We start from the raw sequence: 23,132 nt of genomic DNA, 5'->3' as shown, positions 1-23,132 counted from the left end.
ATTAATCGTTTGATGGCATCAGTGTCCAAGTTCAATAAAAGTTGCTTCATTAGATATTTTTCAAAAATGGACATCTGGATGGTTCTCTATAGCTAGAGAGATATATATGCAAAGTCCTATTTCGTTTTTAAAATTTTTTCAAATCTGGCTTTTCTATTTGAGAAAAGTCCTGCAGTGCTCTCTCACACCCCTCTTTTGAAGGATAAAACTAACCAGAATTTGCTTCTTTAATCGTGGGAAGCTACTAGAAAAAAAATCTTACGTTGAGGTTGCTGTTTAATTCCATTTTCACCCAATAAAAAGTACAGAAACACTGTCTTTATTTGATGGTGTGCATAAATATTACACTCCATGGATAGCAAAAATATTTTTTATTTATAATTTACAGTTTCACAAGTGAAAATCGTACATTTTTACACATACAATTTCATTTTGTTAAATTTGCACACATCTACAGAACTTTCACACAACAAGCACCTGAATCTGTGCAGGCAGTAGGAAATGCAAATACTAAAATGTATTTATTAACCAAATGATAGCTGAAGGCCCTGCCTCAGCTAGACAATTTATATAGATATATGTCTATATATACATAAAAAATTCTTCACCTTCTATATCCAACAGCAGCTTTTTTTTAAAAAGAAAAACATACCTTTCTCATTTTATTTAAACTGACTCGACTGTATCATTTTCTGTTTTAATTTCAGTGGGTGTTGCTATGCTTTCCTCTGTACAAGCTGGTGGGGTATCAATTCGTTCTTCCTTAACTTTGGGACTTTCACAGGGTTCTTGCAATTCGTTTTTGACAATGTTCAACATAATGTTCAAAGGGTTTTCAACTGGTGTCTTGCTGGGAGATGGTGTACAATCAAATGAAGATGTCTACAAAATGAAAAGCTCTGTAAGTTCTGACTGAAGTTGAAAAGTATCACATTAAATGACATTTAGTTTTAGACCCCTTGTATGGGCAAAAAAATATACATATACCAAATGCAACGGAAATACCTGCTTCCCCATAAAAAGCCATGAAAGCAGCCAAATAAAAGGTATACTGAGCATTTAATATGTATTCAGCAATGATCTAAGCCAAGAAAAGCAGTAACCAATTTAAGGCCAAAAGAAGTTGATTAGACATATCTCTATAGTTAACCCCACAGAGATGGTAACCACTACACATACTCGAATTTTTGACTATCCTAATTTCAAATACTCTGACCTCACAAACCATCAAAACGTCCTAGAAAGTTTACTCTTTCAATGACCTAAATAAATCTTCCAAACTGCCTCCTGAACCAGTGTGTTGTTTGGTTTAAAAAAAAAATGGTTACTCTCAAATATGAAAATGTGAACTTCTAAGGTCAACAGACATGTCTTTCAGATTTCACTTGTGATCATTTAAAAATTATTCCTATGTTATATGGCTTTAAAAAAAAAAAAGGCAGTAAGTGCTATCCATAACTCTAGAAACCTGTGCCCATCATGATCCCTATCTTCAGTTTCTCACATTTCTCTTGGCCTACTGCTCTAGTAAAAGACATCAAGACTCAAGTTAATAGAATGCAAGGAATACAGAAATTTCAAAATTTAAATCAGATCCCATCAATCTAGCACAAATATTTGGTGAACAACGTAAATGATATATCAAAACACAAAACAGCTACATACATCAATAAGGTTAAACTAACAATATTGCTCTGATGCAAAAAAAAATAAAATTTATTCATGTAAATGAGAACAAAGAGTAACCAAAAAGAACTTACATTCTGATAATCTTCATAACATGATGGATGATAAATCTGAAGCAAAAAGAAAAAAAGTAGGTATTCACATGTATATTCATTTCTAACAGACTATTCTGATATGATTTTCTTTTTAAATTTACACCAGAAAATAGCTATCTTTGAAAAGGTAACAAAAACCACTTTGTCACAAATGTGGATTAAAAAAATTTCATCCCAATTTCTCCTTAAACTTGGTTTATACACTTAAGTAGATAACATGGTATACTCTGAAGACAGTAACAGTTTTTTACAATTAAATATAAATTCAAAATCAAAATAGTGTGGTTAGGCAGAAAGAAGACTAACTAGATTTAGAAGACCCAGTCTGGGTTTTATCATTTACTAGTTATGTAACCTCTTATAAGTATAGAACCAGTTGATGGCTAAGACACCTTCCAACCCAAACACTATCAAAGTCCAACACCTTTCTTATAAAAATCAAAAAACAAAAATATTTTTCTTTCAAAGTGGCAAGTTACCCCCTACAAAAAAATAGAATCTTAACACTTTTATAAAGAACTGAAAATTACCTTTCCATCTACTCTAATAGCATTTTTTAAATGCCATTCCTCCTCTTCTTCATCCCAGTATTGTTCAAACTGTTCTTGACAGATTTCACAACTCTAAAATAGAATCATATAAAATGAAATTTACAGAACACATTCAATCACATGAGAAATATAAATAAACAATTAAGGTAGAAGGAATTTAAGAGTTATCTGGAGGTTCAATATATAGTACAGATACAAAACAAGTTCTAAGGATTTTGCATCCTTCCCTGCAAAAATAGTTAACATTTCACTGTTGTTGGTCACTGATAAGGAAGTCAGGGACATTACCAGAGGTAGAAAATTTAATATTCTTCTCTTACCTCAACTGCTCCAGCTGGTCCGGCAGGTACACTTTGGAACTCCTTTTCTTTAGCAGCCTCCTGAGTCTTGAGCACGACTTCTTCGTGCACCTTTTCAAAAAACTGGCTCTTTGCACGTTCTTCTAAATCAGCTATTTCCTCAAATTCTATCCAGTCCTTAAAAGGAGTTGATTTAAAAAGAATATTTTCATTTGTTTCTAAACTTTTACAGCTTATCTTTAATATAATGCCATTGAAAGATAAGGGTACATTTGTCCACAAAATACTTTAATACTGTTTTTTTAAATTATACTTTCTCTATGACCCCCATAACTAATAGACTACATAAAGCAACTACTGAAAAATTAAGATCTTAATGTTCATTTTCCATTACCTCTAGAATTACAACTACTGATCTAAACAAGATAAATTTCACATACAATTTTTTTTACCAAAAAAAGTCACAGAAAAATTAGAATTTTAGAGTTAGAAGAAACATATACTCTTCAAATTTATTTAAAGATACCTTTTATATTCTAGGGGTCAAATTCTATTCAGAAAATTCATGAAATACCTCCCAGCAATTTTTTAAACTAATACACTTATAGAACGATGTGATTTAAAGGTTAAAAGATGGTTTGGAGGTATACTGATTACTTACCGTTAAACTGTAGTACCAACGTCTATGAGTGACTTTTCTGCTAACATCTTTTTCAGTTCTATTTTGCCGATAATGCCAGTCCAAGTGATCTGCGTATACATCTGTCTGTGATGTTGTAAACCTCATTCCACAGGAGTAACACTGAATACCAGTGTACAGTCGATTTATAACACTATCATAACGTCTATTTTGAAAAACACAGAAATCATCTTTAGTTTTGATAACATGGCTAAATGGCCTTTAAAAAAAAGACAGTTACAAATATTTCAGTTTTCCATATTTTAATAATGGTGAAGTCATTATTATGTTACAAAATAATGTTTCAGCCAAAAGCCGGCTGAAACAATACCCCAAAGATCAGTATTATTCTCTAATAGTGTGTCATTAACCCTCTTTAAAATAACTGAATTTTAGAACATGGGAGTCTATCCTCTTATTGATAGGACTGGTGCAGTTACTTCCTTTCTAGCTAAAAATGGGAATGATCATCTGCTAACTGCCCCACCCCTCATCTAAAGAAAGGTCAATGTAGTACAGAAGAAATAATGATAGTACAGATTACTAAAAAGAAAAATTAGACTAATGGCAAACTGAGGTCAGCATCAATCCTTAAAATTCTGGGCTCCCTATTTGGAAAGAAATAGGTATACAGACCAACTAACTGAACAAAGATGGCAGTTATTAACTGTTAATACTGAATTATGATTTGATAAAAAATGGTTTTATAACTACATGAGGAAGAGTTGGTAAAACAATAAAAGAGCTAGCTCAATCTTCATTTTCAAGAAGTCAAGAGAGTGTCTAAATGTGATAAATCAAGAAATGTGACAAATCAGAAAAATATGTATCTTTTAAGAAATAGAGAAATAAATGTAAGGAACCATAACTAAAGAGTTAAAAATGGTTAAAAAATGATTCTGGGTGAAGACTAGTACCAGAAGAAAGGATGCCATCTTTTATTATAAGCCTTTATTGTAAGCCTTTCGTTATAAAACTTTAATTATGTGAATTACTTTGGAAAAAAACTTTATTTTAAAAGGTATAACCACTAGGTGCCTGTATTTTTATAAAGTACCCATGAGGATATAATGAGTCCATAAAGCACTTTTTTTTTTAAGTATTTTTATATGAGTGATACAGGCAATAGAATATTGGGAAAAAATATGCACCAAATGTTAAATGATTGGTTATAAGTGAGAAATGTAGGTTGTAGGTTAATTTTATTTTCTTGACCCTGAGATCAAGAGTTGCATATTCTACAGACTGAGCTAGCCAGGCATCTCAGAATTTTCTAATGCTCTACAATGAACATGTATTACTTAGGAAATGAAAATAGATTTTTTAAAAATTTAAATACTAGACTATAAAAATCTCATTTTCATACCTTCAAAAGCACAAGACTATCAAATAAAGAAAATATAATGATTAAAGAGAAATGAAGATATAAAAGGAAGACATGATTATCAATAGCTAATATTTTAATTCCCCATATTTACTGTACCAAACACAGATAGTAAAAAATAGTAATTTAGAGAACACCTTTTGGCCTAAATACTTGTGCAGCAGACATATTTTAAAAGAGAATTTAAAAACTTAAAACTGGTTTAAAAAAAAACCTGTTTCCTAAATTTTATAAACAATAAGAGGGGTAAAATGAATAGCACTAATAATAATATCCACTGTTTAATTAAAGTCACTGTCCTTTTTATCTTGGAAAATAAGAAAATCAGATTACATACTGTTTCAATTCTTCAACTGTAAAATTAGTAAGATCTGGAACATCTTGATCTTCATTTTGATCCTCCTCCTCTTCAGGGGGAGGCTGAGCAGCAACTTCATTCACTTCTTCAAGTAAAAAAAAAAATTTTCTCAATACCATTCTCTAAGCATTCTTATTATAGGGGAACACTATTGTGTATTGTAAGCATAGAGAATCCCATCTTGTCTATTCATTGTATTTACTGGCCAAGAAAATGAATACAATTCTTTATTTTGATAAGCAATACTAGGTATGATTTCTTAAAAGTCAATTTTCATGAAATTTTATTTCATCAATATTCAAATTATTTTAAAAAGCTAAATTAATGAAGAATACCTAGTGAAGAATCTGCACATGACATTTGCAGGAATGTTAATTGAAACAATGTGCACTATAAAGGTATTAGTGCCATCTTAGAAAATTTTTGAAGAATTTCATTATAAACCAATTTTATTTGATTTTCAGAAAAAAATAAAAAGTTCTTATTGCAAGAACTTTTATAACTTGTATCAGCATATTATACATACATCTTTATAACTTAGTGAAATTTTGTATAGTGAAGTACAGAACCATACTTACGTGTTGTAGCTGAATCAGGCTGAGACAATTTGAGAATTCCTGTTTTTAGCAGTTTTGAAAATAATTCATTTACATCCACCTGACTGAGATGATTATCAGGATATGCCTTAGGAAGAGCTCCTTCAAAAAAATAACACTCTTAATTGAAAGAACTTAAAGATGCATATGATACTAAGCATTTTTTAAAGTTTTCTTCAAGATGCCTTATTAACAATAAGTTTGAAAAAATCTTGTTAAGGATGAGTGTAATTATCTCAGAAGCTCCTAAAATGAAGTTTTCATTTAGGTTAGCAAGTCATCATCTCTTAAAAATATATTCTAGGATAAATACTAAAAGCTAACACTGAAAACACTGATACTTTGTAAGTATTTATAAGTACTTTGTATGTATTATCTTAAAAAAAAAATTACCTACTTTTGCATAATTAAATCCATGCCAAAGAAAAGCAGAATACACAGAACAGAAAGTCTCATGCTCCCTTCGACTTAATGCAGCACCACCTCTAGACCCAACTTCCACCTTTCTAATTTTCTATTTCTCATCTTCTAACCACACTGGGAAAGATAGTTTTGTACAGATGAATAGATTGCTATCTCTCAGCACATTTCCAGGAGGGAAAAAAAATAACCCAAAGCCTAAGTGAAAGTATTCCTGCCCCCTATCCTCCTCCCATGACTACCCAGGGGAACGAAGATGAGCCATGTGGCTCAGAGTATACCTGCCCCTCTGACCTTTGCTGAAGTACTACAATTGCAAAGCAGCCCAGACTACTGCTGAACAGGTGTCACGGTTATTAAAGCTTCAATAATTTGACTAAATGCGACAAGGATAAGTCTTCTCTTTAAAGCTCATTGGTGAGGCAAATCAGTCTTACATATTTTGCTAAGCACTAATCTAATAATTACTATTCTTTAAATCAACTGCAAACACAGTACTTTAATGTATCTGTATGTCACTATTATGCACCTCCCAATACCTCTAGAAAAAAGTTCTGAACTACTACAAACTGCTCTTAAAGGGAGAAAATTCAGTTTGCATCCACAATACACATAACCACCGCATACTCTACACTTAGCCCCTTGTACAGAGGTAGATTAATATCTGTTGAAATGAAATGTCTGAATATATGAATAAATTAGCCTCAAGAGTCAGTTACAACAGCATTTCACACACTATAAACATTTGTATTTTATTAGAATTAGCTATATATGTTTCAGAGTTGTAACTAGCTATCCACAAGTCTGCAGGCAGCCAAGTTTAGTGATGAAGGGCATGAACTATGGAACCAGACACCAGGGATTCTAACTAGAAATTCCACTTTCTAGTTGTGTGACATGACCAGGTTGCTTATTATTGTGCCTCAGTTTTACAAAAGGGTAATAATAACTGTTCTTGCCTAAGGTTGTTATTAGGATTAAATAAATTAATTATTTGTAAGGCAATGAGGGGTTTGGAATTAAATATAGTGTTTACTGTTTAAAAAAAGGTCAATAGTGGGGCACTTGGGTAGCTCAGTCAGTTAAGCATCTGCCTTTGGCTCAGGTCATGATCTCAGGGTCCTGGGATCAAGCCCCAGGTCAGGCTCCATGCTCAGTGGGGAGTGTGCTTATCCCTCTGCCCCTCTCCCCCTCTCCTCACTCTCTCTCTCTCTCAAATAAATAAATCTCTTTTTTAAAGATTTATTTGAGAGAGAGAGAGAATGAGAGAGAGAGCGAGCACATGAGACGGGGGAGGGTCAGAGGGAGCAGCAGACTCCCCGCCCAGCAGGGAGCCCGATGCGGGACTCGATCCTGGGACTCCAGGATCATGACCTGAGCTGAAGGCAGTCGCTTAACCAACTGAGCCACCCAGGTGCCCAATAAATAAAATCTTAAAAAAAAAAAGTCAATAAATCCTGCTACACTATAAATAAGTATCATCCCAGCACAATGCCTGGCATACAGCAAATGATCAATATGTTTAAATAAACAAATGAACATGGGGTGCCTGGTGACTCAGTCAGTTGGGCTTCCAACTACTGATTTCAGCTCGGGTTGGGATTTCAGGGTCGGGCTCAGCAGAGAGTCTGCTTGAGATTGATTCCCTCTGCCCCTCCCCCTGCTCTCTCTCTCAAATCTTTTTTTAAAAAATAAACAAATGAATGAATAAATGAACATATAAGTCTATTTACTACTAAGGAAGAGGTGTTTTTACTTTCATTTTAGAGAAGAAACTTTAAGAGAAGCTGAATATAGAACAATGAATACTTTTCACATCTCTTTAATAGTAAGAACAACTTGAAGAAGGAAGGCATATCTAACATCTCAATACCTCCAACCTAGAAGAAAAACATGTGATTTCCTGTGACGTGTCTATGCCCTGTATGTATACACATGCACCCCAAGGTTACAAACACAAAAAGAAAATTTGCAGCCTTTTTATCTCCTACAAAAAGGAAAAAAATTTGCAATTTTTGCACACTATCTCATGCCACCAACCCCAACACAACAAAGCCTCTACTCAACAAGAAAAACTTGAGTTCTAAAGGAAAACATATTAATACAGCAGAAGTTACAAAGTACTTTTGCATATACTACCTTATTTGAATCTCTTAAAAAAAAATTCCCAGGCAAATACTGACTTTATTGTCTCCTGACTACAGAGGAAGCAGTTGAATCACAGAGAGGATATTTGCTTATATCCTGCCCACCTATAAAGTAGGAAAGTATAGGGGCGCCTGGGTGGCTCAGTTCTTAAGCGTCTGCTTTCGGCTCCGGTCATGATCCCAGGGTGGGATCATGCCCCGCATTGGGCTCCCTGCTCTGCGGGGAGCCTGCTTCTCCCTCTCCCACTCCCCCTGTTGGTGTTCCCTCTCTCGCTGTATCTCTCTGTCAAATAATTAATAAAAAATCTTTAAAAAAAAAAAATAGTAGTAAAGTATAGCTTCTAAGACCCTGGTCTGATTTTAGATCCCAATTCTTTACTTCCCTTTTCATTATAGTGACAACAAAAAAACATTTAAAAAAAATTAATTAATCCTAATTGTCAATCCAGAAAGTTTTTTAAAAAACTTTCAAATCAATTGAATGAATTCTTGCGATGCCACAGTTTAAGAACTAAAGCATAAACTAGAGCTTGACTAGGACTTCCCTAGTTACTTCATAAGTTTTGGAAAACTCCCTAAATTTATAAGTTAAATAGTGCCATGCTAGAGCATGTTTCTGAAAACGTCTGTTTTACTGATTCAGAAATAAAGCAAGTACCGCTACAATTTGGCTGGGCTAGTTTTCAGTACACTAAAACTTTGCAGTTGTTTTATAAATCACCGTAATTTATATACTTCCCATTTTTCTTATATTGAAACTAAAATTCACTTTTAAAGCTCTCTTATCCAATATTGTTATTATATCCATAGCAATACTGTTATGCCTCACCCCATAGTAACAAAAGAGCTTATTAGGGGACCTGGCTAGGGAGTCACAGCTTTTTTCTACTTTTTGTTTTATTTTTAAGTAAGCTCTAGGCCCAATGTGGAGCTTGAACTCACGACCTCTGGATCAAGAGTCACATGCTCTACCGACTGAGCCAGCCAGATGCCCCATTTCTACTTCTTTTTTTTTTAACATATCGTGTACAATTATTATTTGAGAGCCCATAAAGACATATGAATTAATCAACTTTATAAGGCAATATCCCCAGTATTCACTTAATGTTTACTGGATCATCACATACACACACACACACAAAACCTCAAAATATCAAATAATTGAGATTTCTGAGGTTTATCATTTATTTCATTTGACCTCAATACAAATGTCACCCTCCTACCCCACCCCCCAAACTTCTCCCTTCTCTTTTTATGGTCTACAAAATCCTGGTTAACCACCTCTAGTTGTAAACAGGATCAGTGTGAATATACATAAACAATGTAAACTCAGAAAGAGAACAAAAAATTCCAGCCAGCTTAAATTTCTCTAAATTATATATGCCCTCTGAAAATTGTCATTTCATAAAATTGACAAAGTAGCTACTCAACAAAACAATATTTGTTCGAAAAAACACAAAGTTCAGAAAGTACATACCTGAAGGATTCTGAACAAATGTTCCAGGATTTTGTGGATGAACTGGCAAAAACTGTTGTCCTTGGCCAAATGCTACTGGCTGAGCAACACCAGTAAGAACCTTTAAGAGAAACCTTGGTTTTAAGAACATCCTTTCTATATTTTAACTAAAACTTTAACAATCTAAACATATAAAAATACTGAAGATATCATAAGGCCTCGTTTCTATAATAAAAATTTACAAGTGTAACTTGACTGGGTTGCTTCATTTCTAGACTTTCTACAAAAAAGGAAAAATAATACCTTCCCTTACCCATTTCATAGCATAAGGAATTGAGAATGAATGTGAAGCTTCTTAGAAAAGTTTAAGATACTATGCAAACTTAAGGTAGCCAACAAGCTGTGTGACCTTACACAAATCCCTTTACTAGTGCTTTCCCTTATTTTACAAATAGAACTGATGCCCAGAAATGTGACCTGTACACAATCGTAACAGCTAGTTAATAGCAAAGCTGAGGCCAGAACTCCTAACCTCTTTCCCGCAGATATCAAAAGCTTGCTTTAATTAATCTATAAATTCTTTTGATCATTCTGCTTGGACATCATACTCTGCATTGCAAAGTAGATTGTAAAAGACAAACTACTGTACAGACGTACAAATATTGTATTTGTTGTCCAGAGTGAAGTGGGACTTCTGTATGTTGCTATGTAAATATCCAGAAATATTGAAAACAGTTCATATCCGCATAACATCACTCTAGAGTAACTGCAGCAGACTTACCTGTTGAGATGCCTGAATATTTCCTACTGTTATTGGAGCAGGTAAATTGCCGAAGTTTCCAAATTGGGAACTCTGAAGATTCTTTTCATCAAAATAGTGTCCAGAAGCTCTGTTAAGGGGACTGGAGAAGCTCTGGTTTCCAGGGCCATGTGGTCCATTAAAATTTGGTCCTTGAGGTGAATCAAACATTTGTTCATGTCTTTGGAACTGTAGTCCTTGGGATGGGGCATTAAAAGCATTGCCAGGTGGATCATTGTATGGACCAGTCTGATTGAAAGATACTGATTCAAGCCTCTGTGAAGGATGATTGTCAAATCGTGTGCTTTGAAGACCAAGAGGAATATCAAACCTTGATGCTTGCTGGTGTTGTGGACCATCAAATCTTTGAGGTACACCATCAAATCTTGGTTGTACCTGCTGTCCAGGTGGTCCATCAAATCTCTGTGGGCCTGGCTGACCAGTTCTTTCAAATCTAGGACCTGGCTGCCCATGCAGTCCATCAAATCTTGGCAAGAGTGATGGCTGACCTGGCTGCCCATCAAACCTTAAAGCATGACAACCTTCAAATCTTGGACCACCTTGACCCAGAGGCCCTTCAATTCTCAGGCCACCTCCTGGCACAGAAGGACCCTCAAACCTCATTCCACCTCCTTGTTGGACTAACGGTCCTTCAAACCTGATCCCAACCCCTGGTTGACCATGTGGACCCTCAAACCTAAGGTTCCCACCAAGTTGATTATGTTGTCCTTCAAACCTCAAACCAGCTACTGACTGACCATGGGGGCCCTCAAACCTCATTCCAACTCCCTGCTGTAGCAAAGGGCCCTCAAATCTGATCCCACCTGCTGGCTGACCATGAGGTCCATCAAACCTAATTGCAGCCCCTGATGGACCATGACCCCCTTCAAATCTAAGTCCACCGACAGGCTGACCTCGGGGATTATCAAATCTAAGTCCACCCACAGGCTGACCATGAGGTCCCTCAAACCTTAGACCACCCACAGGTTGACCCCGATGTCCCTCAAACCTGAGACCACCCACAGGCTGGCCCCCTGGTCCTTCAAATCTCAAACCACCTGCAGATCCCTCAAACCTCAGACCAGGGGAACCTTCAAACCGAAAACCACCTCCTCCTGCTTGACCAATTGGCCCCTCAAACCGCAGAGGTGTCCCTACTGGTCCTGGAGGACCTTCAAATCTCAAAGGACACCCACCTCCTAACTGACCTTGTGGTCCTTCAAATCTCAAAGGGCCACCTCCCCCCATTTGTCCTGGTGACCCATCAAACCGAAGAGAACCTGGTGTAGGAGGTCCATCAATTCTAGGGCTTAATTTATTAGGTCCTTCAAAAATCATCTTGGTTGGGCCATCTCTTGTTACTGATGGCCTACTAGGTCCATCAAATAATGGTCTATCTTCAGCTAAAGCTGTAAGTCGCTGATTTGTATCAAGGCCGGCAAATCTTGATGCTGGGCTATCTACAAATGGTTTATCTGAATCTTCATATCTAGGTCGCTTAAGTGGAAAACGATCATTGAATGGTGATCTCTGCTCTTCTCGTACACCTTTTAAAAAGGAAAAAAAAAGTTACTTTCCCTGAATCTGAATTTTTATCAAAATATCTTCAATCTTCTATTTTCATGTAAATGTTTAGCCAAAAATAACCAAAACTATCTCACTTCATTACAGGGGAAGGAAAAGACAGCATAATCAAGCAGCAGGTAAGAGGACGCCCGCTAGAGTCAGACACACCTGGGTTTAAAAAAAAAAAAATTCCCATTCTGTCAACTAATTATTTGACTTTGAGAGCAAGTTACTTAACCTCTCTGGTCTTGATTCCTACTATAAAATGGGATAATATATATTTAATTGGGTTGTTGTGAGGATTAAATCAGATTACATATATAAAGAACCTAAGTAAAGTACCTAACACATAGAGTGGCCTAGTAAATATTAGCTCCCTTCCCTTCCCTTTGAGGGGAAAAAATGAAACAAAACAAATAAAAGGTAGTCTGAACAGTCACAAAAATCCATCCCCACTTAGCTTGTTCATTTTCCCTTCACTGCTGTGTGATTCAATAGGGATAATCTGATTTAACTTTTTCTACCTTTAGCAGAGACTTGCTCGTCATGTCTTCTCCGGCCCTCATGGGGTGAAAGATTCTCAGCATAAGTACGACTCCCAGATATAGGAGAAAGACGTCTTGCTCTTTCACTAAATTGTTCTTTTCTGTCAAACTGTGCTCCACTATTCCTACTTGCATGTTTACTTTTGGATGGCTCACATTCTATTCCAGACAACAAGGCATCAGTCAAAGGGTAGTCAAAAATATCAGGATCTAAGAGATCAAGTCTTGGAAATGAATGCTGAACCTGTGTCCTTTTCAGTTTTGCTTTATGTTCATAGTAGGTTAATTCAGCATCAGATAAGAGAGGTTTCTTTTTTAATCCACCTTTATTTTCTTCTGTAGGACTATCCCGTACATTGCATCTATGTTTACCTTCTTGATACTGAAATAGCTGTCGAATTTGATGCACAACAACAAGGAACTCATCCTGTGTAATTTCACCAGATGCTAAACGTTCACTCGTCTGTGTAGGGGTGATAAAAGGAAATCAGATATTTTAAATATAAAAAGTACTTACAAAAAAAACTTAGACAAAAGAGAGTAACGACTACATGTGATCATAGTTAACTACCTTTTGAAGTAATTCTCTTTTGCTTGCAAGAGTTAACTCTTTAGGAATCTGAAGGTTGGCATCTACACTTAATCGATGCTGCTGCTTTGGGGCTCGAGGTGACAAGATTCCTTTAGTGCTTGACCAGCTCTCCCTATGCCTTAGATGAGGAGATTTACTATGTTCATCACCCTGTTGTAAGCTGAAACCATAAAAGCAGTATGTTACTTCATAAAAAATTTTTAAATTTTTTTAACCAAAGGATCTGGTTAAACAAATTATTTAACTATAAAAGTTTACTAAATGATTAAGAGCGCAAAATCTGAAGTCAGGAAAAATCAAACATGAATTCTAATTCTTGCATGTCCTAGATGTGCAGCTTTATGTAGATTAACCTTTCTAAACTTCAGTTTCATTATCTGTAAAACAGGAATAATGGTATTTCACCCACAGAGTTAAGAAATAAATGGAAAAATTAAGTACTAACTATAGCATCCAGTAAGTATTACCCAACTTTTAAATATCACTCTATTTTAAAAGGTACAATTTATTTTACTTGATTAAAAATATTAACATCCTACCTTTTATTTTCTTCCCAACCAGATTTCCATCTTTTGGTAGACTTGGAACTTTGCCAATTTTCTACATTCTCCTTTGGTTCAGTGCCTGACTTCATAGAATGCTGATTTGCAGCTTCTTGTGGTCGTTCCTCTTCAGTCTTTTTTAATCTCCTTGGATCTCGAATATCTTGTTTATTACTTCTCTTAGCATTCCGCTCTTCCCTGGAGGGTAGAGTAAACTCTTCCATGTGTGACTGCTTAACTCCTGATTGCCGAATCTTTCCAGCTTTGGGTGTCGAGGTTGGAGACATACTCCTTTGCCTTCGTTTGGGTGACCGCCTATCTCTTCTCTTCGGAGAATGTATAATTGGTGACCGAGACTTGGGTGATCTCGATCTTGATCGCTTTCTAGTACTTGATCTCCCTGGTTTTGTCCCTTGTTTTTCTGATTCTTCCGTTATTGTATCCTGCTTTTGTACAATGCCATTGATGATTTTATTTCTACTTCCAACCAATCTGTGTTCAGATGATTTCATGTGCTCATCTTTATCCTTTTTTTCTGCAGTTTTTCTCTTCTCTTTTACATCATCATCTTTGCTATCAGTCTTATCCTGAAGATGTTTCTTTAACCTTGGATCTCGCTTGCTCATATCAGACACCCTTGCACTTTCAGATTCTTGATTTTTCGGGTCCTTTGTGTGGGATAATTTGTTTTTCAAAGGTGATGGTGATTTAGATTTAGATTTAGATTTAGAATCTAATTGGTCAAGTTCTTTCTTGGTTATTTTTTCACCTGATTTACTTTTCTCTTGCTTGGATGAATTTAGTTTTTCAGAGGGTACAGTTTTACTTGTCTTAGTATCAGATTGGTTCAATGTGTTCATTAGGAATTCTTTCCTGTGACTCTGATCTTTTCCATGTGAAGAATGTTGACTCATCCTATTAAGACGGGGATCCCGATTAGTTCCTTTCAAATCCTGAATTTGTAAGGATGGACCTGGACGGCTTTTCTCAGGTTGCACAGGAACCTGATGGGGAGGTTTAACTGCCATAGGGGGAATTTGTGGAACATGTAATTTGGATGGTGCAGATCCAGGACCTAAGTTGGATGTCTCCTGCTGAACACTAAGAGAAACTGCCTGAAATACAAAAATAAATGTTCATGTTAATACATAAAACATGCAGATTATTTGTCAGGAAATCAAAAACTAAAGAATGTAATGTTTATTCAATAAATCCATTCAATACTACATTTACACTGTATACTTCTAGTGTTCAAGTAGAGATTAAAATGAAAAGAAGAGATTATGGGACTTCTTATTTCTTACTAGTCCTTTACTTACTCTAGGGTTTTTATAATATAATCTTTAAGTAGAATGAAAAAAAAAATTCTCCATCTTCTTAATTATTCAGTATTCCTAGCCAGACTTCTACTAAGAAACTGCTAAATAAATCACTGCACTCCAAGTGCACAAGTGTCAAGAGTCATTCCAGCTAAATTTTAGGTCAAAATTTAGATCTTCCTAATGTCAATGATGATGAACTTATAAAATTTTGCCTTCCTGTACTTCCTTACTCTCAAATTCAGGTGGTAAGTAAAATAACTTAGTAAAAGGTTATTCATGCAAGGAAATATGTAATCTTCCTGCCCTCCTTAGTGTTGTGATGGCTTTTCTTTTTTTTTTTTAAAGATTTTATTTATTTATTTGACAGAGAGAGACACAGTGCGAGAAGTAACACAAGCAGGGGGAGTGGGAAAGGGAGAAGCAGGCTTCCTGCTGAGCAGGGAGCCCAATGAGGGGCTTGATCCCAGGACTCTGGGATTATGACCTGAGCCAAAGGCAGACACTTAACGACTGAGTCACCCAGGCACCCCCTTTTGTAGGCTTCTAAGAACCAGATCTCTACTCATGAAACCTAAACTCATAAAACATTAAAGATTATGCAAAAACAACACACCTACCATCTTGGGACACGTATTAAAATTCACATGGTATGTTAATAAAACTAAGATGCTATCTTAAAATATGGCAATTTAATAGAAAAGTATTTGAAAGAAAACAGTGTAGTTTACATTCAAGTGACCTTTACAATAAGGAATTAAAAATTTGGTCTAACATACCATAATCTGCAAAATAGAAGTAGAAAAAGAATACACTACTAATAAAAATAACATGCTCATACAATTCAAACACAAAATAATAATTACTTCTCTATCAGAAGACAGGTTTAAAATATTTAAAATGCCAAATATCCTCTACTTACCAGTTGTGCCTTAGCTTGCTCTAGCTCAAGCTCTAGCTTTTTCTGCTGAAGTTCTAACAACTGTTTTTGTTTTGCCAGTAACTGCTGCCTTATTAGTTGTTCTTGGGTAAGATTCTTTTGTATATCAGGAACAATTGGAGGAGTGGAGATGCTAGGGGAACTGACCACTGTGCCAGGTGTTGAAGGCTCTTCAGGCTATAAGAAAAAACAGTGGGTTAAAAAAATATATTTCACAGCTAAAAAGAAGCTAAGGGGAAACTAAAAATTATCAGCTTATTTCTTAACTACTATCCATAATCATAAATGGCCAATCGTTTATAAGCACACAGAAAATTTTTCAAAAACTTAAAAACCAAAGGAAGTATATTATGTGATACCCAAAAAAGGAGAATGTATTCTTAAATGCACTGTGAACCTGAGTGGAAAAACATTTTTTTTTTTAACTAAACGGATTCAGCACAGGGTATTCTTGAGATTTCTTTCTAGCAAGAAATTTTAGATAAAATTCATATTAAAACTTACCGATTTATTTAAAAATTTAGGATTCACATGGATGCTAGATGTATTCACATTGGGGGGCAGAGGTTTAATAGGCCAAGCAGGATCTAACGAATTGACTCTGACATCCAGGGCATAAAGTTTCTTCAAAGGGAATATTTCATCCCATGTGGAACGTAATTTAAATAAACTTTTTCTAGTATTTTCATCCACCTAGAACAACAGAACAATTCTATGGCTTGTTAAGTTACTATAGAATGTTTTAAATATTAAGTATTAAAGCTACGTAAATCTCTGTTCTACTCAATACAGCAAACATACTACTCATCCACAAACATATACGATAGTAATTACTTATTAAAGGTATATTTTGTTTGTAAACATAAAGTTAATAAATTTCTCCCTCAAAAAAATATTAGAAAAATTAGTCACTATCCCCTAGCCTGTATGAAAGCAAACAACTAAGCAGTTCTTTGTATTTTTTAATGGTACAAAATGTTTCCAAATTTTAGGGCTTGATACAGCATTCCTTATGTTACTCTTACTCCGAACAAAAGTGTAGAACAACTAGAAAATAGTTCACCTGATGGCTTAAATTTTATTAAAACAAAACTATCTCACTAACCAATTTTCTGCAATACAATTTGGTTCGCAGATATGAATGAGTTATTTGTGGTGTGAAAGGCACCTTAAAAATTGAAATTCACAAAAATCTTACCCACTGAGGAGCTTCAGTTTTATATAATTTATCTGCTCATGCTGCTGATGGGAATAACAATATTCAAAAACTAGCTATCAGAGAAACCTAGTACTTGGGGAAACTGAGTTAGAATTTTAACTTTAGGATAAAGCCTTGACAATATTCGAGTCTTTAAAGAATTATACTTACTATAAAGCCATTTTCATCAAATGCAGTGTCAAGGCCCTATTAGATTCAGTAAAAGGTATTCTAACCAAACACCCAACTAAATTTGAACATTAATGAAACTGAAACCGAGAGGCTGGTTTAGCTCCCCAACTTCTTTAATACGAAGTCGGCTTCTCCTCAGACTACAGCTTCAGGTAAGCAGTATTTAGCCAAGGTCTACAATATACTATTAATTAACAAGTTCCTTAATACAATTTGAAATACAGCTTTCCAAATTTCTTCTGCAATATACTAACAGTATTTTTTTTTAGGAACTTAGAAGAAAAAAAATTACTCCAAGTAGCAGCTACACATTTTGTTCTAACAAACAAGTAAAATCCCGTAATAGTTCTTTCAAAATAATCCCAATTCTCCAAGTCTGACAACTGTAAGATTTCTCCAAACACAAATGCAGCTAATAAAAGAACTACCAATTTTTTGTTAGGAAACAATATTTAAAACTAAACTGCTTATAAATGTCCTTTTGCTCGTGTGAAAGATAAAGCCTTCCAGGAAGAGGATTACTCCAGCAAATCCCTTGTCTTCCTCAACATAATACTCTATTAACCAAAATACCAGATACAATGTTATGGAAGGAATTTGCAATCTCTAGGTATAGAAACTAACAAGCCTTTCTTCTAAACACTAAGTGGGGGTTAAAATTATATCAAAAATAACCTAAAGCAATTAACTGGCCCACCATTCACACATACCTAGAACATTCACATAAAACACACTTGAACAAAGTAACAAGAGGAAACATTTCAAGAAAAAAAAAAATCACAAAAGTTTCAGGCACCAATCACAGGTTGAGACACTGGAAGATTATGCTTTTCTTTTTCAGATAGGAATAGTCAACATCCTAACACCAAAAACCTAAACAATGAAATTTGAAGTACTCTTTGACAGCTTCAGATCTTTTTGCCCACGTCCTAGTGATGGAACAGATCTTCAATCAAATGAACAAACTCAATTAAAAACAAAACAAATTCTAAAAGCAAACCCATCTATTCTTGAACGGATAATGTAAAACCCCTAAAATCTGCTCTAAAAATCTAACATAAAATACTAACTTTAGCATGGTACTTGATAAAGATCCAAGAGAATAAAACATTTCACCACCCAAGAAAACCCAACACAAAGACAAGTATTTATTTAATCAGGAACACATTTTTTTAAAAAAATTCAAATGTTTCTAAATGCATATATACCTTTTCAAACACACAAATAAATGTTGCAACTAGATTTTTAGTAAAGGCAGTGAGATACTCTCTTCCAACGTTTTTCACGATAGAATCCATAAGGTACATAACAGGAAGCTTCTCTGAGGAAGGAGCCTGAAGTGATAAAAAGAAACTGAGAAGTTTAGTATAATGAATTGTCACCATACCATAGAATTACTTTTAAAAGTGAGGTTTCAAACCTACAATACAGACTTCTATTTTTGTTGACACTAAATACTTTTGAATTAACCTTTATGAAACTTAAATGTTCAACCAAGTTCTCATCTCTTACAATGATCTTTAGTTGAGCATATAAAATAAGCTCAGAACTACAAGAAAAACTGTAACCTTTAATACATTCATTTAACGCTCAATGGAATTTCAGGTTCATATGGTAAAGAAACAAAACAAAAGACCTGTGTTTTAAGTGACCACGGGGTGGTAGGGGTATTTTCTGTAACCCAAGTGTAAGTTTTGTGACATTAACTTATTATAGTGTGCCTAGACTCAAGGAAGTTTCCAGACTTCTGGCAGAAACCCTAATTTCCATAGGCATATTTTATATGTTAAAAGTCTATGACACTTTTGTTACCTGTAAAATCATTAGGATTACTTCTTTATAATCCAATGAACAAAGAAATTAAGTACACTTCACATATGAAGTTAATGGCAAAAAACACTCTTAAACTTGCACATGAACATGCAGGAAGGTGCAAGTTGTTACTGATACAAGAAAAACTGGATGGAGCAGCTGCTGAGTCATGTAAATCAGGTCGAACTTGACTCTGGAAACCAGGATTTGTCCTGAAGATTTTCTTCACAGCATGGACTCTCCGTCGAAATATTTTTCCTCTGACATGCACAAACCAGGGTTTCTAAATTTGTGCAACGCCAGTGTGGTGATGCTCATACAGGTAGCCCTTTCCAAAGCAAAGCAATGTTGCCCCAGTTCAACTGCAATGCCTACCCACCACTGGCTTTTAGAATGTACATCAAGTTTCCAGAAAGCACAGCAGGTTCACAGACTTGAGGAGCATTAAGACACACCATATAAACTAAGTGTTAACTCCGACTCCACAGGAGCACCCATGATTTAGAAACAAAAACAAAAAAATCATCCCCATTTACCCAGCCCATGTGTATCGGAATCTTAACCCTGAACACTTACCCATAGCTACCTGTAGCTAGGGTAGGCTCACAGTTCTGCAGTACACAATGCCATTATTTCACAAAACCAATTGCCCATACAAGTGTGTGGAAGTGCTCTTGCTTCTGATAACACCTTTACAACCAAAGTTGGCCAAGGAAACCTTTGAATAGCTTTGTATGAAAAATTTCTTTTACGGTCCTTTCTAATAAAAGGGTTCACAAGGCCACTGCATGTGGGTAAACTAGTAAATACCAACATGTCAAATGCTTTATTGCTGTGTCTTTATCTTACCATGTCATGTTTTACACCATTTTAGTCATTGTTGTACTTATGAAGACAGGCTCTCTTTTAAACCAAAATCTGTTCAGTAGGCTAATTTTTTATTGTACAAGTGAATCCCGTATGTAATATTTTTTCACTACTACTGCCTCATGGGAGGAGTCAAATTAGGTGTGAATCCTTAAGTTTAGTAATGCTGAGACGCTAGAGAATAAGGACACAAACATTCACCTCCAGAAAACACAAAACCAAGCCAGTTTGCTACCAAATGACAGACAATCCCTCCCCTCACCCTCAACCCCAACCCTGATTATTTCCCCAGTGACTTTTACATCTTTTCCTCAACCTGGCTTTCCAAAAATAACCAGGAAACGTGTGCCAAAAAAATTTTCAGCTTTTATCAGCAAATAGTCCATCTATTTTCACCACTCGTGTAGCCATACACAAATACAAATTTTAATGTGATCACTATAGTCAGCATTTAGTTTTCACTTCTCGAAGGTCTTCCGGATCCATTAAAAACCAGCAAGGAAACTGTTGAGTGACAACCTGAACTGCTAAATATTAGGCTCTGTGGAATATTAGTAATCCCAAAAATACTAGATTTTTTAAAATCAATGTTATCAAAAAAATGGTTTTGTTTTTTAAAAAAGGCATTCAATGTCAAGTTAAGCCTTCAACAAGGCAAAAACTAAGTTTTCACGTCCAACATGTTTGTGGTATCAATAAAAAGGATGTTGAGTATGAGGAATGCTTCCTTTTTAAGTCTCATACTTTAAAAAAACAATAGCTGTTTCACAGACATTCACAGGAAAAGGTGAATGAAGACTTGGATTTTAGCTGTCAGACTGAGAATGACAAACTTGTTGGGCCCTTAAAAACAAAACAAAACAAAAAACCTTTACTTTTTGTCCTCTTTAAATTAAGGTATGAAAGGACCACCTGAAACCGTGTATCTTGTGAACAGATTTACCCAAAAGAGTGGATGGAACCTAAAGAATGAACCCAAGTCACTTAAAGACTTTTGTTTAAAACACACAACCACGTAGATAAAAATAAGTCTTGGAAACAGATTCTACACCTTACAAAGGTAAATAAAAAAGACAAGTACATATTTTATATGTTTTATTCACAAATTTTATAATACCAGTCACACATTTCAAAACCATTTATTAGAGTCAGACCACTCAGTTGTACACTAGACAGAAACCGCCTCTAAACAATATATTGGTGGTTGTTGTTAAAGTGGCCTTTTAAAAGGGGTTCACTCTGCTAAAAGGAGGCTCATCCTGTTAATTTCAATCACTAACAACTAGAAAAAACTAAACCATAAGTACAAGCTTGAAAAACAAGAACGTAATACTGGGAAGCTATTAAAACTCATTACGATAACTAAGTTTAACAGTAACTTAAATGACATATCGCTCCCACATGAATCCACAGAAGAGGAGGACTACAGGGAAATAAAGGGTGGCAGAGGACCACTTCTGTCAAGGGGTGAAGAAAAGCACGTCTTCACTATCAGGGAAGGGAGGAAAAAAAGAGAAAAGGAAGAGGAGGAGGGACTGAACTTTTCAAAAAAAAACTCCAAGTACGTGTTACCCACTGGATCAGTTCTCCACCTACAGGTTGGATAAGATCTCCTCCCCCCAACCAAACCCCACCCTCACCCCCAATTTCCCGTATTTTGGGGCAAATTAGACCCTCCGATAGGAGAATAAAAGTTTTATCTAGCCGCCCCCACCCCAAAACGGGGCTGACGGGTGTGAGCAGCTGCCTGGCTGGCAGGGAATGGATTCTCCTCTCTTCCCTTTCGCATCATGTGCTTTTCAGGCGCCATGTTGGGCTCCTAACAGGCGGCTGCTCCACTCGGGGCCAATTCCCTATTCCCACCCCCCAACAGCTCGCTCCCAGGTCCCCCTTCACCTCCTTCCAACCCACAGAGCACAATTACCCAAAAGGGTACGGGGGGTGGGGGGAGGGCTGGGAATGGGAGAACCACCGCTCCCCACCCTCCCGGGGGTTAAAATGGCTTTAACTCTTACTTCCCCACACCACAAACTGCCTTTTAAGTCTCCCCCTCCCCAAAGGGCTCTATTCAAAGCGTGTGTTCGGGATATACAATGCGGTGGCCTAAATAGGGAGTTGGTAAGCGGAAGTGGGACTCCACCCTTTATCCTCCCCACTCCCTCCCCCACAAGAGAGGCCCACGCTCGAAGCCTGGGCCAAAGACCGAGCCTGAGTTGGAGGTGGAGGGTTGGAGAGGAGGAACACTGTCCCCCTTTGGATGGAAGCGAGACCTGGGATGAGGCTGACACTAAAATCAGGGAGTATTAGAAGAATAGGAGGCTGCGGGGTGTATAAAAACCTTGGCGGTTTGGGCCTCGATGAGAGAGACGATCTCCTTGGCGAAGGGCAGGTTCTCCTCGGCTAGAATGGTCAGCATATTGATGTGCGGTTTGCTATTGAAGGTCAGGTCTTCGAGTGATGATTGATAATCCCGACAGGCGTCCTCCCGGGCCCCCGCAGTACCGGCCTCGGCCGGCGTCTGCTCTGACATTGCGCCGCGGCCCCCCTCCGAGGTCCGCCGCAGCTGAAGCTGAAGCCGCTCTCGACACCCCGCCTCCCTTCCGACTCCTCTTCCTCTCCCCGGGTCTCTCGCGGCTCCGGCTTCACCACATGCTGACCGCGGAGGGGGGTTGGGGGACGACACAGGGGGAACCTCGGGTATGAAACGCCGCCGTCTCAGGGGTGATCTCCGTCCACTTCCAGCCGCCACAGAAGCTTCTTTCTCCACAGACACAAAATGGCGGCGGCAGTGGCGGCTCCAGCTCCGAAAATGTCTGTGTTCTCAACCGCTGCGTCGTGCGAAATGAGCAAGGGGAGGGGAAATGTGCGGTAAAAGGGCGGGGCCGTTGAAAAAACCAGGCGTGATTGGCTAGGCCAGCAACGTCACAAGCCCCGCCTTCGTCCCTTCCGCAGGACGTCCTGGAACCGCCTTCTTCTACGGGCCCTACCCGGGCTTTCGCAACACCTCCTGTTCAGAGGTGCGGTAAAAAAGACGGCCCCTCTCATTGGCCGATTCATAAGGGACTGTTCGGTCACTTGTTACCATAACA

The 23,132-nt window shown here is 36.8% G+C and overlaps 1 protein-coding gene across 4 annotated transcripts; it reads right to left on the bottom strand.

Moving 5' to 3' along the window:
- Nucleotides 1-356: 356 nt before the first annotated feature.
- On the bottom strand, nt 357-22,883 carry PCF11 (PCF11 cleavage and polyadenylation factor subunit). 4 transcript variants are annotated; one of them, XM_025894179.2, is made up of 16 exons: nt 22,382-22,883; nt 18,573-18,698; nt 16,479-16,667; nt 15,957-16,151; nt 13,713-14,830; nt 13,153-13,333; nt 12,561-13,044; nt 10,453-12,017; nt 9,693-9,792; nt 5,631-5,750; nt 5,032-5,137; nt 3,293-3,476; nt 2,653-2,808; nt 2,312-2,404; nt 1,761-1,796; nt 357-882 (listed from the first exon to the last, which is right to left on the bottom strand). In XM_025894179.2, exons 1-16 carry the CDS (start codon nt 22,571-22,573, stop codon nt 667-669), a joined length of 5,061 nt encoding a protein of 1,686 aa, XP_025749964.1. In that variant the 5' UTR covers nt 22,574-22,883; the 3' UTR covers nt 357-666. The 4 variants fall into 4 exon arrangements, with proteins under 4 accessions (XP_025749964.1, XP_025749965.1, XP_025749966.1 ...); XM_025894180.2 differs by having other exon boundaries at nt 5,032-5,134; XM_025894181.2 differs by having other exon boundaries at nt 12,954-13,044.
- Nucleotides 22,884-23,132: the final 249 nt, after the last annotated feature.

The sequence above is a fragment of the Callorhinus ursinus genome, unplaced genomic scaffold (genome assembly GCF_003265705.2).
Source record: "Callorhinus ursinus isolate GAN/ISIS: 27379988/994484 unplaced genomic scaffold, GSC_fseal_2.0 scaffold35, whole genome shotgun sequence".
NCBI lineage: Eukaryota > Metazoa > Chordata > Mammalia > Carnivora > Otariidae > Callorhinus > Callorhinus ursinus.
This window is presented reverse-complemented; position numbering and strand designations above follow the sequence as displayed.

Bases quoted from the DNA above. Each gene is read 5' to 3' on its own strand.
- PCF11 (XM_025894179.2), bottom strand. From the start codon at position 22,573: ATGTCAGAGCAGACGCCGGCCGAGGCCGGTACTGCGGGGGCCCGGGAG. The intron at 5,751-9,692 runs GTATGTACTTTC...ATTTTTTTGAAG, and splicing joins ATTTGTTCAGAATCCTTCAG to GAGCTCTTCCTAAGGCATAT. The intron at 2,405-2,652 runs GTAAGAGAAGAA...ATTCTATTTTAG, and splicing joins GACCAGCTGGAGCAGTTGAG to AGTTGTGAAATCTGTCAAGA.